The 11,629-nt window shown below is 34.2% G+C and overlaps 2 protein-coding genes across 6 annotated transcripts; both read left to right on the top strand.

Moving 5' to 3' along the window:
- The first annotated feature begins 3 nt into the window (after positions 1–3).
- On the top strand, positions 4–1,848 carry zgc:101664 (uncharacterized protein LOC450064 homolog). Of its 2 annotated transcripts, none has more exons than XM_060881648.1 (2): positions 4–124; positions 438–1,848. In XM_060881648.1, exon 2 carries the CDS (start codon positions 481–483, stop codon positions 1,204–1,206), a length of 726 nt encoding a protein of 241 aa, XP_060737631.1. In that variant the 5' UTR covers positions 4–124; positions 438–480; the 3' UTR covers positions 1,207–1,848. The 2 variants fall into 2 exon arrangements, with proteins under 2 accessions (XP_060737631.1, XP_060737632.1); XM_060881649.1 differs by having other exon boundaries at positions 75–124; positions 442–1,848.
- A 1,254-nt stretch (positions 1,849–3,102) lies between these two features.
- LOC132853560 (interleukin-6 receptor subunit beta) lies at positions 3,103–11,576 on the top strand. 4 transcript variants are annotated; one of them, XM_060881399.1, is made up of 16 exons: positions 3,103–3,211; positions 3,297–3,353; positions 4,269–4,370; positions 5,803–5,913; positions 6,187–6,320; positions 6,416–6,552; positions 6,757–6,916; positions 7,006–7,094; positions 7,405–7,621; positions 8,426–8,602; positions 9,231–9,332; positions 9,622–9,762; positions 9,861–9,995; positions 10,093–10,177; positions 10,373–10,454; positions 10,769–11,576. In XM_060881399.1, the coding sequence occupies exons 3-16, from the start codon at positions 4,300–4,302 to the stop codon at positions 11,045–11,047; spliced, it is 1,920 nt and encodes a 639-aa protein (XP_060737382.1). In that variant the 5' UTR covers positions 3,103–3,211; positions 3,297–3,353; positions 4,269–4,299; the 3' UTR covers positions 11,048–11,576. The 4 variants fall into 4 exon arrangements, with proteins under 4 accessions (XP_060737382.1, XP_060737381.1, XP_060737380.1 ...); XM_060881398.1 differs by having other exon boundaries at positions 5,799–5,913; XM_060881397.1 differs by having other exon boundaries at positions 3,294–3,353; positions 5,799–5,913.
- The last annotated feature ends 53 nt before the right edge of the window (positions 11,577–11,629 follow it).

The following is an 11,629-nucleotide window of genomic DNA, read 5'->3' as shown; positions in this document are numbered from 1 at the left end:
CAGCGCCTCTACTGGTGCGGAGGTGGTATCGCACTAGTATATAGAGCAAGTCTGTCGCTAGCTATGTAAAGCTAACACATTAGACGCCGGGGCTGGCAAAAATAAATAAAAACTCAAACATACTGTAAGTTGAAATCAAACTATTCTTAGTGCTGTTGTTGTGTCAGCAATATGTGATAAGGAAACCAGAATTAACAGCTTAAAAGCGCTGTATGTGGCTAGTTAGCTGAAATGCTAGCTAAACTAGTGCAATGACACTGGAATTCTTTAGAATACTTCAAGAATATTTCTTCACTAAACAGAACGTTCTGTATTACTCTTATGTTACTTATTATTATTATTATTATTATTATTATTATTCTTTTTATTATTATTATTATTATTATTATTATTATTTGCAAAACTCTGATGTCTGTTCCTTTGTTTTGTTTTTCAAGGCAGAAACGTCCAAATTTAAGAAGACAAGAGCACGGAAATTGCATGGATGTTTGTTTACACTATAAAAGTGACCAAGATAAATCGGATGATTTGGTGTCTATATCCGAAAAGGCCTTAGAGGACTTTCCTCTTCGTGTTGTACCAATATTTACACCATGGTTTCCTTCTGGCACTGAGAGATCTTGTCCAATCAAACCTAAAAAGGCTCCTCCAGTCATTTCATTCAATCAGCAGAAAAGTTCTGAATGTTTCCCTCAACAACCAGAGTTTGTTTTTTCAAGTCGTTGTACAGATGATCAAGAGAAATTTGTAGATACCAGTAAGAGGAATTTAATATCAATTCAAACACCTGCTGATGAAAATGCCAAGGCAGAATTTGAGAATGTTGCGAAGAAATGCAAACGCTCATGGAGTGTCTTACCACCAAAAACGCAAACACCTCAGAGGACACAATTCATCTCTAGACATTTCCACAAAACTGTACAAAGATATGGACTGGACTTGCACCAGAGAGCAAAATGGGTCATTTCTGAGCTTAACTGTGCACCACAGAGCATTGAGGAGGTTTGGTCTAAGCTCAGCCATGCTATTAATCATGCCATGCTCCCAACATGCAATGCCAATTATCAGAGAAATTTGATCCAAATCTGGGTGTACTGTGACATATCTTACTGTGAATATATAGGGAATTTCTTGCGGGAAACTTTCCAGCTCTCTGGCGAGCTTACTTTAGCTGTCCATAAACTAGGAGTCATCTTTAAATTATAAGTAGTACAGTGTCAGGAGTCAATATTAATATATGAGTATACAGTGTGATAACCTGTAATAGTTTGGTGCATTGTATGATCATCACATCTCTTGTTAAACCATTTTTAAATTCTTGATTCCAATGTATTGTCTGTCTGTCTATGAAATGTAAAGCATTTTTATTTAAAAAAAAAAAAAAAAGTTTTATGGATCATGTCTATCTAATGACGTTTTGAAAAACACATGCCACAATTCACAAATGCGTTAAATAATAATTCAATTTTTGGGAGTTTCTACTGTAGCTGTGAGAGAAAGATGGTACACAAGTCATGGTACACAATTCGAATGCACTGGCTGTTATACCAACATTTATTTTGTTTATTTTGTTTCTTCTTAAATGCATTAACCGCATTAAACTACAAGGCATAATCTGTATTTTACTAGGATATGATTTTGGATATGTTGATGGCTTATTTTTGCCTTATAAAATTGCTTAATTATGGATTAAGGTGGCATTAGTAAGGAAACACAGAAGAGTCACTGTTTTCTTCAGGTGATGGAGAATTTGATCAGACTGTCAGCAAGAACAGACCAACAGCTAAACCGACCATGTTGCAGTGTATAAACCACTCAAATATAATGTTGAGAATTCTGTGGTACAAAGTGATCGACATTCTTCATTGTATTTATGACAAGTATGCAAGTGTAAGTTTGGTGTACAATAAGAGGATGGTACAGGACAGAATGCTTCATTACTACAGCAAAAGGTTTGGGGGTAATACAACAGTTTCTAGAGAAACAGGGCTCTGTATCTCTATTCAATTCAATTTCAATTTTATTTGTGTAGCACTTTTAACAAGGGACAATGTCTCAAAGCAGATTTAAAATGAAATTTATATTTATACCTAATAAGCAAGCCTGTGGCAAGGGCAAACTCCTTAAGATGTTATGAGGAAGAAGTCTTGAATGAAACAAGACTGAAAAGTAAAGGAAATCATCTCAGAGACCCCAGTGCGATTGTGTAACCAGGAGCTTTTGAGGACCATATAAATCAGCATACTTTCTGAATTCATTATAGATTTAACACTAATTCCTTCCTACCAATGCCATCAAATGTTCAATGATGGAGCAGTTCAAAGCCAGCACCATAGTGTCCAAGTGGTTCATAAGTTTTTTGAGTTGGTGGGGAAAGTGGCTGTTTTTAATATTTTTACTTTATTTCTCTTGACTTGTTATATTTTATTTATATAAAATAAATACAACGTATGTTGTATTTTTTGCTGAAATTGATGCAAAAGGTCTTTGTAGGTAACAGTTAGAGGGTTGCTTAGTCACAGTGAATAACATGCTTGAAGGAATATTTGAATATTATGTCTCATGATCTGTCTTTTTAGAATTCTTTTGCTTTTGTAGATTTCAGTTCATAAATTATTTTGTTCAGTAAGACTTACAGTAACTGTACATTCAACTGACTGTTGACTTGCAATACCCTTTCCAGTCACGATAATTGCCTGTTGCTTGTTACAGGAATTGGACAGTAGAATGAAAAGTCATGGTCTTGATGCAAAATAGTCTCTTTCACTGTGATTGAGCAACCCCCTAACTGTGTTAACCACTGAAATGTTTTCAGGCACTACTTCAACAACTGGCTCATTACAGTTGCTCATTTCATGGTGGTGCCACCCCAGATGCTGGGTCATAACAATAAGGGCAAGTAGCAGTTTTCTTCCCTTACCATTTACATTAGGTTCTGTAAAACATTTAATTTTTTTTTTTATTTTTTTTTTTTAACCAAATTTGTACAATACATTGTAATGTAGTAGTTCTTCCATTTTGTTTACTTTAAAGGTCTTTGTTATATACATAACCCTTTCAAGGTTTTTTAATCTAAATGCATTTTTAATCTTAATCATTTATTTTTTTTTAATGTTTGTGACAAAATGACTTTTTTAAAGGTTGTTTTCAATGCACAGGATGTTAATCAGACGCATTTTCAGCATACTTTTGGGTATCTCTCTCTATCATTGTAAGTACTATAGTACTAATAGTGGAAAACAATTCCAGAAAAAGATAGATTTGAATTCTAATTCTTGGACTTTTGTATTAAGTAGATGGCATCCCTGTAAAGTGGCATGGAAAGGAACGTACAGGAAGCTACGGTTATACAGGTAAACACATGTAACAAGAAAGTTTATCTGTATTGACAGCTTAACTTTTTTGATTAGAATTCAGGTCAAAAGCTCAAACAATGTTCTGAAAACTGAAGCTCAGTATAAATAGTCAGGTAGATTTCTGTTATCTTGCAAATGTACTGTGACGAAATGTGGTGTCTTAGGGATGACGATGCAACAAAAAACAACACAAGTGCTAATTTACACATGTACACGAGAAAAGCAGTGTTACAGAATATGTACAATACACATAAATGACACATGAGAGAGGGAGCAGTATCGCAGCATTATCATCAACCAGACAACATTTCTGCTGGGCAGTGCTTATTCAGGTCAAGTCTGACGCTATGGACATTTATTTTATCTTCCATTTATTGAATGATTTAAGAAACTATTTTAGTTTAGAAACTATTTCCAGGCATGGAATAAATAAAAATAATTTAAAACAAAAAGCAGCAAATTATGTAATTTGGGAAGTTGAACCACGAATAACAAATAAAACTGGAGGGAGAAGATCATGGTTGCTCAGTTGTAATACCTGAAGATGGTCAGTTCAGTTTTCAATCCTGCCGGAGATCCAATATCAGGTTCTTGAAGAAGGTCTTCAACTCCCATAAAAAAGACTACAAAAGCTTCCTGTATACTAGGACAGTATTGTTCCCCGTTTTAATTTAATTTGAGGGAAAATGATCTGACTAAATTACAGCAGTTGTTGTTTTATAGTAAGCTAAAGATATTTTACTGCAGGCAGTTCAAATACAAAATCTTTAATTAATTCTTATCAATTTTATGGGTGGTATTTTTTCAAAATTGTAACTAATTATATGAGACTCTTTTCTGTGAAAGTATTTTATTTTTAATGTAAGTACTATGCAATTCTTACTGTACATGTTATATTTGTATTGTTAAAAGAACTTACTGTGAGAGGTAAGGACCTTGAAAAATGTCCGAACAACAAAAAATTGTGTGCCATGGATATAAAGGATTGTACTTCTATACCATCACATGGCCAGGGTAATGACATTCATCATTCTTATTTATTTGTATAGTTTTGCATCATTTGTGTGTGTGTGTGTGTGTGTGTGTGTGTGTGTGTGTGTGTGAGAGAGAGAGAGAGAAAGAGATCAGCCATAACATTAAAACCAGCTGTCTAATTTTAGATAGTAGATGTAGTTAGTGTGATCAAGGTGCTGTGGTTTTTGCCAACGAGAAATTAGCAGCAGATCCTTGTAACCTTTAAGCTGCAAGGTGAAGCCTCCATGGATTAATGAGTCAGAACTCATATTCCTCAAACCTTTCTTGAATCATTTTTGCTGTTTAACAGGGAGCATTATCCTGCTGAAGAGGCTACTGCCATAGGGAATACAGTTTCCATAAAGCGGTGTACAGCTGTAGCCAAAAACGTTGTGAATGACACAAATATTCATTTTCACAAATTCTGCTGCTTCAGTGATCTTTTTAGATCTTTTTGTCAGATGTTACTATATTATACTGAAGTATAATTACAAGAATTTCATAAGAGTCAAAAGCTTTTATTGACAATTACATTAAGTTTATGCAAAGAGTCAATATTTGAAGTGTTGAAGTGTCACAAGTTCTCAATGGGGTTAAGGTCTGGGGAGTTTCCTTTCCATGAACCCAAAATATCGATGTTTTCTTCCCCGAGCCACTTAGTTGTCACTTTTGCCTTATGGCAAGGTGTTCCATCATGTTGGAAAAGGCATTGTCCGTCTCCAAACTGTTCTTGGATGGTTGGGAGAAGTTCCTCTTGGAGGATGTTTTTGTGCCATTCTTTATGCATGACTGTGTTCTTAGGCAAAATTGTGAGTGAGCCCACTCCCTTGGCCGAGAAGCAACACCACACATGAATGGTCTCAGGATGCTTTACTGTTGGCATGACACAGGACTTATCTTAGCACTCACCTTTTCCTCTCCAGACAAGCTTTCTATCAGTTCACTGGTGGCTTTTTTCATAGATACTAACCAATGCATACCAGACCAAGACCTGCTGTTTTTTAGATGCTCTTTCCTAGCCGTCTGTCCATCACAATTTAGCGCTGGTGAAAGTCTTTCAAATCTTTACGCTTGCCTATTTTTCCTGCTTTCAACAAATCAACTCAGAGAACTGAATGTTCACCTGCTAATATATCCTAACTATTGACAAGTGCCATTTTAACAAGATTAACAAATGTTATTCATATCAGTGGTTATAAAGTTATGGCTGATCAGTGTGTCTATGTGTCTGACAAATCTCATCAATACATAAGATATAATTCCTCTTGTGATTAATTCAGTTAAGAGTACAGTACTGTAGTTTAAAAGGTCTGGATGGATTTTATAATCTCTTTCTCAGTAATCACTAAAATCATAAAATTAGATTACTTCATTTTAAGTGTTTATAAGTGTTAAGTGTACCTTAATTACTTTTTCACTCCACCACAGACAGGTTTTTGAACATCTCATGCAGTTATAATGTCCTACAGAGATTGTTTGCCTGCAAATGGATTTATTTAAATAATGTCAAAGCCAAAACAACAAATTCATTCATTTTCAGTCAGTAAGTATGTATTTTGTTGTTTAGCCCTTGAATATGAATGAGTTAGATCTTCAGTAATAATTGTTAGCGGTGTGTTTTACTTGGATAAGTTTTCCATTTCAATATAATTTTTAATATTATGGACATGAACCTCCATCCAGAATTTTTATATAAAACAGTTTATGTTCAGAAGTTTCTTTTTACTAACTGATCCATATCAATATCAGCACAATTACAACCATGGTATAATAAAGCTGAACAAAAGCTGAGCACAAATTGGGTGGCTTGTTTCAGACGTGAAGACTTCCAACATTGTCAAAGCATTTTTAATCCAGTTGCTGCCTTTAATATAAATATTATATCAAAGGATATCATCAGCAAAGTTGAGTTCATCTCAGAAGCCTACACAGTATCCCTCATAGCAATAAGTAAGTTCACAATTTCTATAGTTGCACCATTTTTTATGTATGTATTTATATACGTATGTATGTATGTCAAATAAATATATAACAATTTTTTTTAGCCCAAGCTCCACGTCCTGTTATTACATCAGTGAATGCAACAGCAACGACACTAAACCTAACATGGAACAAAGGTCACTGGCACAGCACGAAATGTCAAATCCGTTACAAATGCTCCACTACAGAACAATGGACGGTGGTAAAACATTTACTAGAAGATTTTTTTAGAAGAGAAAATATGCTCAGCTTTTGCAAAGAATGCTCAGTACAACTTTAATACTACTGCTGTTTTTTCTAATCAAACCATATACAAATACCTTACCACTTGGGGCTGAAAAGCAGAGCAGCATTACAATAACAAAATATTACTTTTTCTCACACATTTACTCCAATCCATAATCAGGATACACTGATTGTCACTGATCAAGAGGAATTAGAAGTTTCACATTTAATCAATGGCCTGCAGCCTTTTAGCCAGTACAGTCTTACTGTTGCCTGTAGCGGGGATTATGGACTATGGAGTGTCTGGAGTGAAGAATTTCAAAGAATGACATTGGAGGCTAGTAAGTAGAAAAGGACAGACTGAAACCAAAATTCAATATGACTAAAGTGCTTTGCTTATTTTTTTTCCCTCCCTGTTGTCTGTTTTCAGAACCCACTGCAGCACCTTATGTCAGTTTTTATGTTGAGCCTTCTGGCAATAGATCCAAAAGAACTCAAAAGCTGATAGTTATCTGGAAGGTAAGTTCAAGGTACATAGGACTTCATTTTTAAGCTGAATATGAACCAACTTGGATGTAAAGTCTGTTTCTTTTAAAAGAAAACATCCTAATTCTATGAGAGTCCCTGAATTTGTAGAAATGTATGTATATGAAGACTTAAATGTGAATCCACTGGGTTTTCAAATGACAGTCAGATTTAAATAGCTTATTTATTTCAACTGCACAAATTTAATTGAATTTAAAAAAAAAAAAAAGTAAAACCCAGTTAAAACTGGTAATACAAACATGTTTGTAACTAAAGCATGTATTTAACTATCCATCTACATTAGGCTTTGGAGATAAAGGAAGCCAGAGGAGTCATTCTTGGATATGAGGTGACATACACACCTACCAAACAACCTGGTTTGAAGAGAATAATTTATACTAAGGATCAGAAAGCTAACTTAGAGGTGACTGCGGAGGACTATGACCTGAACATAACAGCCTATAACGCTGCTGGACATTCTCCCTCAACTAATCTTCGAGTCAATGCTGGTGTTTTTCAAAGTGAGCTTTTCTCTTGTATAACAGTTTAAAAAAAAAATTATTTTAGAACGAAGAAGGATGTTAGATAATATCTTTTAACTGCTTTTCAGAAGTAACAGCCCTTTCCTGTTTATGCAATGCTCTTCACAAATGTCAGTGTTATGTGCCTTTCATATGGGAAAGAAATATCTTACTACTGTATGTGTAAATTATGGTACATCATCCACTGTTGTAATCAAAGCTCAAGTTTCTAGTCATGGAAAGCACATAAAAAGTGCTTTAAGGGTCTACATATCTATAACAAAATTCTCCTACCGACACATGATGACAAGTTACAAAGCAGTATTGAGATCTTGTACATGCAGTACAATAATTACATAATATGGCAAATACAAAGAAAGTGTCATTGTGTGAGATATTGCACATACAGTACAAGTTGTTTTGCTTAAATAATCATATTTAAGTGAAAATAAATGAAACCAAGCATGACGAGAACCAAACTTGTGATTGATCTGTTAGTTTGATTACATTAAAGTTTATTGGTGTGTCAAGTTTTGTTTTAAGATGGATGCAGAAAAATATCTATATAAGTATAGAACTGTTAAATAAGACATGATTTATCTATTAATTAATAAAACATGTAAGATATTGTAACGGACACACATAAAATAAACACACATGTAATAAAAGACAGACACAACAGGGCCAGAGATTTAAGAATATGTTAAACATATGAAAATGTGCTAAAAGGTATGACATAAGAAGCAATGATCAAAACACATTTTACAGGATTATTTTTTTAATTTTCAACAATATTACTGATAGGTCTGCCAAAGGTAAAAGGACTATGGGCCAGCAGTGAAGTATCATCACTGAGGATTCGATGGGAGCCAACAGCTGTGAATGTTAGCGAGTTTGCCATCGAGTGGTTCTCTTTTGATGATGTTGCTTCTAAACAATGGAAAAGACTAAATGGCTCAACATTTTCAACTGTTCTCAAAGGTAAACCCTGCAAGTGTTCAGTACATTTACATCACATTTCTGGCATTTAACAGACACCCTTATACAGAGTGACTTACATTTTTATTTCAATTTATACAACCAAGCAATTGGGGGTTAAGGGCCTTTCTCAGGGGCCTAGCAGTGGCAGCTTGGTGGACCTGGGATTCGAACTCACAACCTTCCGAGCACTAGTCGAGCACTTTAACCACTGAGCTACCACATCCCCACAGTACATTAAAAATGATGTGTGAGGAAAATTTTTGTGATTACACCACAAATAATCAGCACAATTTCATGTTTTAGGCGTAATCGGGTGTAGTTAAGCTAGCTGCTGCAATTAGTTCCTGCAAATTACATCCACTCCCTTTAAATCCTATGATGTGCCACTTCACATGCTTAAGCACAGGTGCTCATGGGAAAAAAATACTTACACCCAACAAGATCAATACACTAGCATTATAAGACAATTCTTTTTGCTTCAGCATGAATTGAATCCATATTTCAATTCAATTTGTAATAGACTATTATTAAAAAACTCACAAAATACATGCTGTGATTTGTTTCACTAAAAGCTGTGGTAAAACTGTGGTAATGAGTTCAAATCTGTTTCTGCCTTAAACACTATCAGGTCAAATCAAGCCGCTTAAGATCTACAGCATCGCTGTGTATTCTCTTTATGGTACTCTGTGTGCACCCCCAGAAACAATTCAAGCCAGTCTTGATTATGGCAGTAAGTATATACAGTACATACATATCTCAATTGTGGGTCTCTCTATATTGTAATATCTACAACATGTTACTTTTTTATTGAGGAATAAACATGTTTGATGTTTGTACATTTGATTAGACTGTTTCATATTTAAAAAAAAAATACATTTTTAAAAGTTTATTCAATGAATGTATGAGAAAATAATGTCTTATTATTTTACCTGACATTTTGTCATACACAATAATTATTTATATATTTGGTGAAAATAAGGCATAGTATATACAGTACCAACATTTGATATATTTTTCAGCCCATTTAGACATTGTTCAGCTGCAACCTGTAAAGGTGACAAAAACATCTGTGACAGTTCAATGGTTGTGGCAAGAACAATCCCCAATCACAAATGTTCTTCAATACAGACTTGTGTTAAGTGGTGCCCATGAAACAAGTTGTAAGTCTTAAGATGCAATGCTTAGTTTAAACTTTCTTTCATTGCATTTTTAGAATTTACTTTCAGAATGTGATTTTTACTCTTTTATTTAACATTAGTGCTTTTCCCACATCAGTGGCAGCACACATTCCACAACCTACAGGCAAACGTCAAGTACGTCGTAACTATTTATGGAGAGACAACATCTGGTAACTTTTCAAGGGCAAATACTGAATTTACTACACCTCATCTTGGTAAGTAATCCTCTATAAAATGGAGCGATGTTAGTAACAAGAAGTCCGTTGATTATTTCAATAGGAGTTTACGTTACCTTTTTATTTTTTTTTTTAGAAACTGATGAAATAATAAATGCTGCTGTTCCAATAGTACTTCTTATTCTTGCATTCAGTATTTTCTCAGTTCTCTCCAGAACTGTGTAAGTATCATATTCACCCATTTATTTTTTATTTTGTCTGTAGGTTCTATAATAATATTTGCCAATAAGGATGTTGAACATTACATATTATAATGGCTGTAAATTATTAGTGTAGTGTATTTTTTTTTCTTTACATACACTTTGTATGTATTATCAATGATTTATACTTGTATAAACACACTTTCTGTCTCCCAGCTTTAAGGACTACTTTTTCCCTAATATCGCTAACCCTGGGCAGAGTCATATTGGACACTGGCTACTAAATCCTCCATATGAGGTAATGATTAAAAGGTCTCGATCTTTCTTGTTAGCACTTATTAACTTCTGAATTTTTACATATTTTTCTTGAGTGGAACGGCTCAGCATTTGATATTGGCCTAACCATCGGCCAAATCAAATCATTTGATATTGGCCAAACCATCGTCACTTGTGCAAACATTGACTTTTGGCTTTGATAATGGAAAAGAAATATTCAAGACAATATGTCTGGTTTACCAACAAAGTGAATGTTCTTTTTTCAAGCAACCAGAGTTCTTTGAGGTGACTTTACTTATTACAAATTTCTATTCAATTGATATGTTTGATTGACAGAGGGAGGCTGTGATAAACGTGCTAAAATTTGAGGATCGACTCACTGAAACAAGTCTCATTCATATTGAACCCAGGACATCCTTAGATACAGAGTGTTTTGATGAAGACATGACCATGTCAAAGATGTCCCTGCCTGATAATGTTCCAATGGAAAATTCAGACAATTTTGAGAATTCTATGACGTTACCAGGTTTTAGTGAGTATATTGTCCTGCCTTTGCTTCATGATCATTTTGGTTATGTTGAAAATTGTGAAATACAAAATTGGGCAAAAGAGTAATCAGCAGTTCAGAAACCCAATAACCATTATCACACTCTTTACTGTCATTTACTCACTGTTTATACTATAAATCATATTTATATAAGCATCTCATATATGTTACTCTTGTTTCCCATTCTAATATGTATAACATTCGTTTGTGCTCAGAAGTTATTGATATTATTTTGATGCAGTTACCTCATGCTTGTAATTGATAAAATGCAACTGGATGTGCTGTGTAGTAAAGCAATCAGTGACCAGGTGATTTGATGTACCTGCAGTGTTCATCAGTACATCCAGTACTGTGCTTTATTCGTTATACCATAGCCAACTATATACATTTACCAACTATATACATTTAGATTAGCATTTTTAGATTAGCAGCATACTGTTTGTGGGACATTTATTCTTCCTGTAAACATTTATATTATAGCAGCTCGAAATGGATCCTCTCTTTACAGACAAAAAATATAAGAACACAAAGTATCTATATAAATATACTAATGATTTTTACTAGGGTGCTGTTGAGTTCAAGTATAAAACAAATAAATTGTCCCACTCTTTAATAAATAAAAAAAAAAAACATTCAAATCACTGACAAAC

This window comes from Tachysurus vachellii, chromosome 11 (assembly GCF_030014155.1).
Source record: "Tachysurus vachellii isolate PV-2020 chromosome 11, HZAU_Pvac_v1, whole genome shotgun sequence".
In the NCBI taxonomy this organism is placed as follows: domain Eukaryota; kingdom Metazoa; phylum Chordata; class Actinopteri; order Siluriformes; family Bagridae; genus Tachysurus; species Tachysurus vachellii.
This window is presented reverse-complemented; position numbering and strand designations above follow the sequence as displayed.

Bases quoted from the DNA above. Each gene is read 5' to 3' on its own strand.
- zgc:101664 (XM_060881648.1), top strand. From the start codon at position 481: ATGGATGTTTGTTTACACTATAAAAGTGACCAAGATAAATCGGATGAT.
- LOC132853560 (XM_060881397.1), top strand. From the start codon at position 3,151: ATGCACAGGATGTTAATCAGACGCATTTTCAGCATACTTTTGGGTATC. The intron at 6,321-6,415 runs GTAAGTTCACAA...AATTTTTTTTAG, and splicing joins AGTATCCCTCATAGCAATAA to CCCAAGCTCCACGTCCTGTT. The intron at 9,333-9,621 runs GTAAGTATATAC...TATATTTTTCAG, and splicing joins AGCCAGTCTTGATTATGGCA to CCCATTTAGACATTGTTCAG.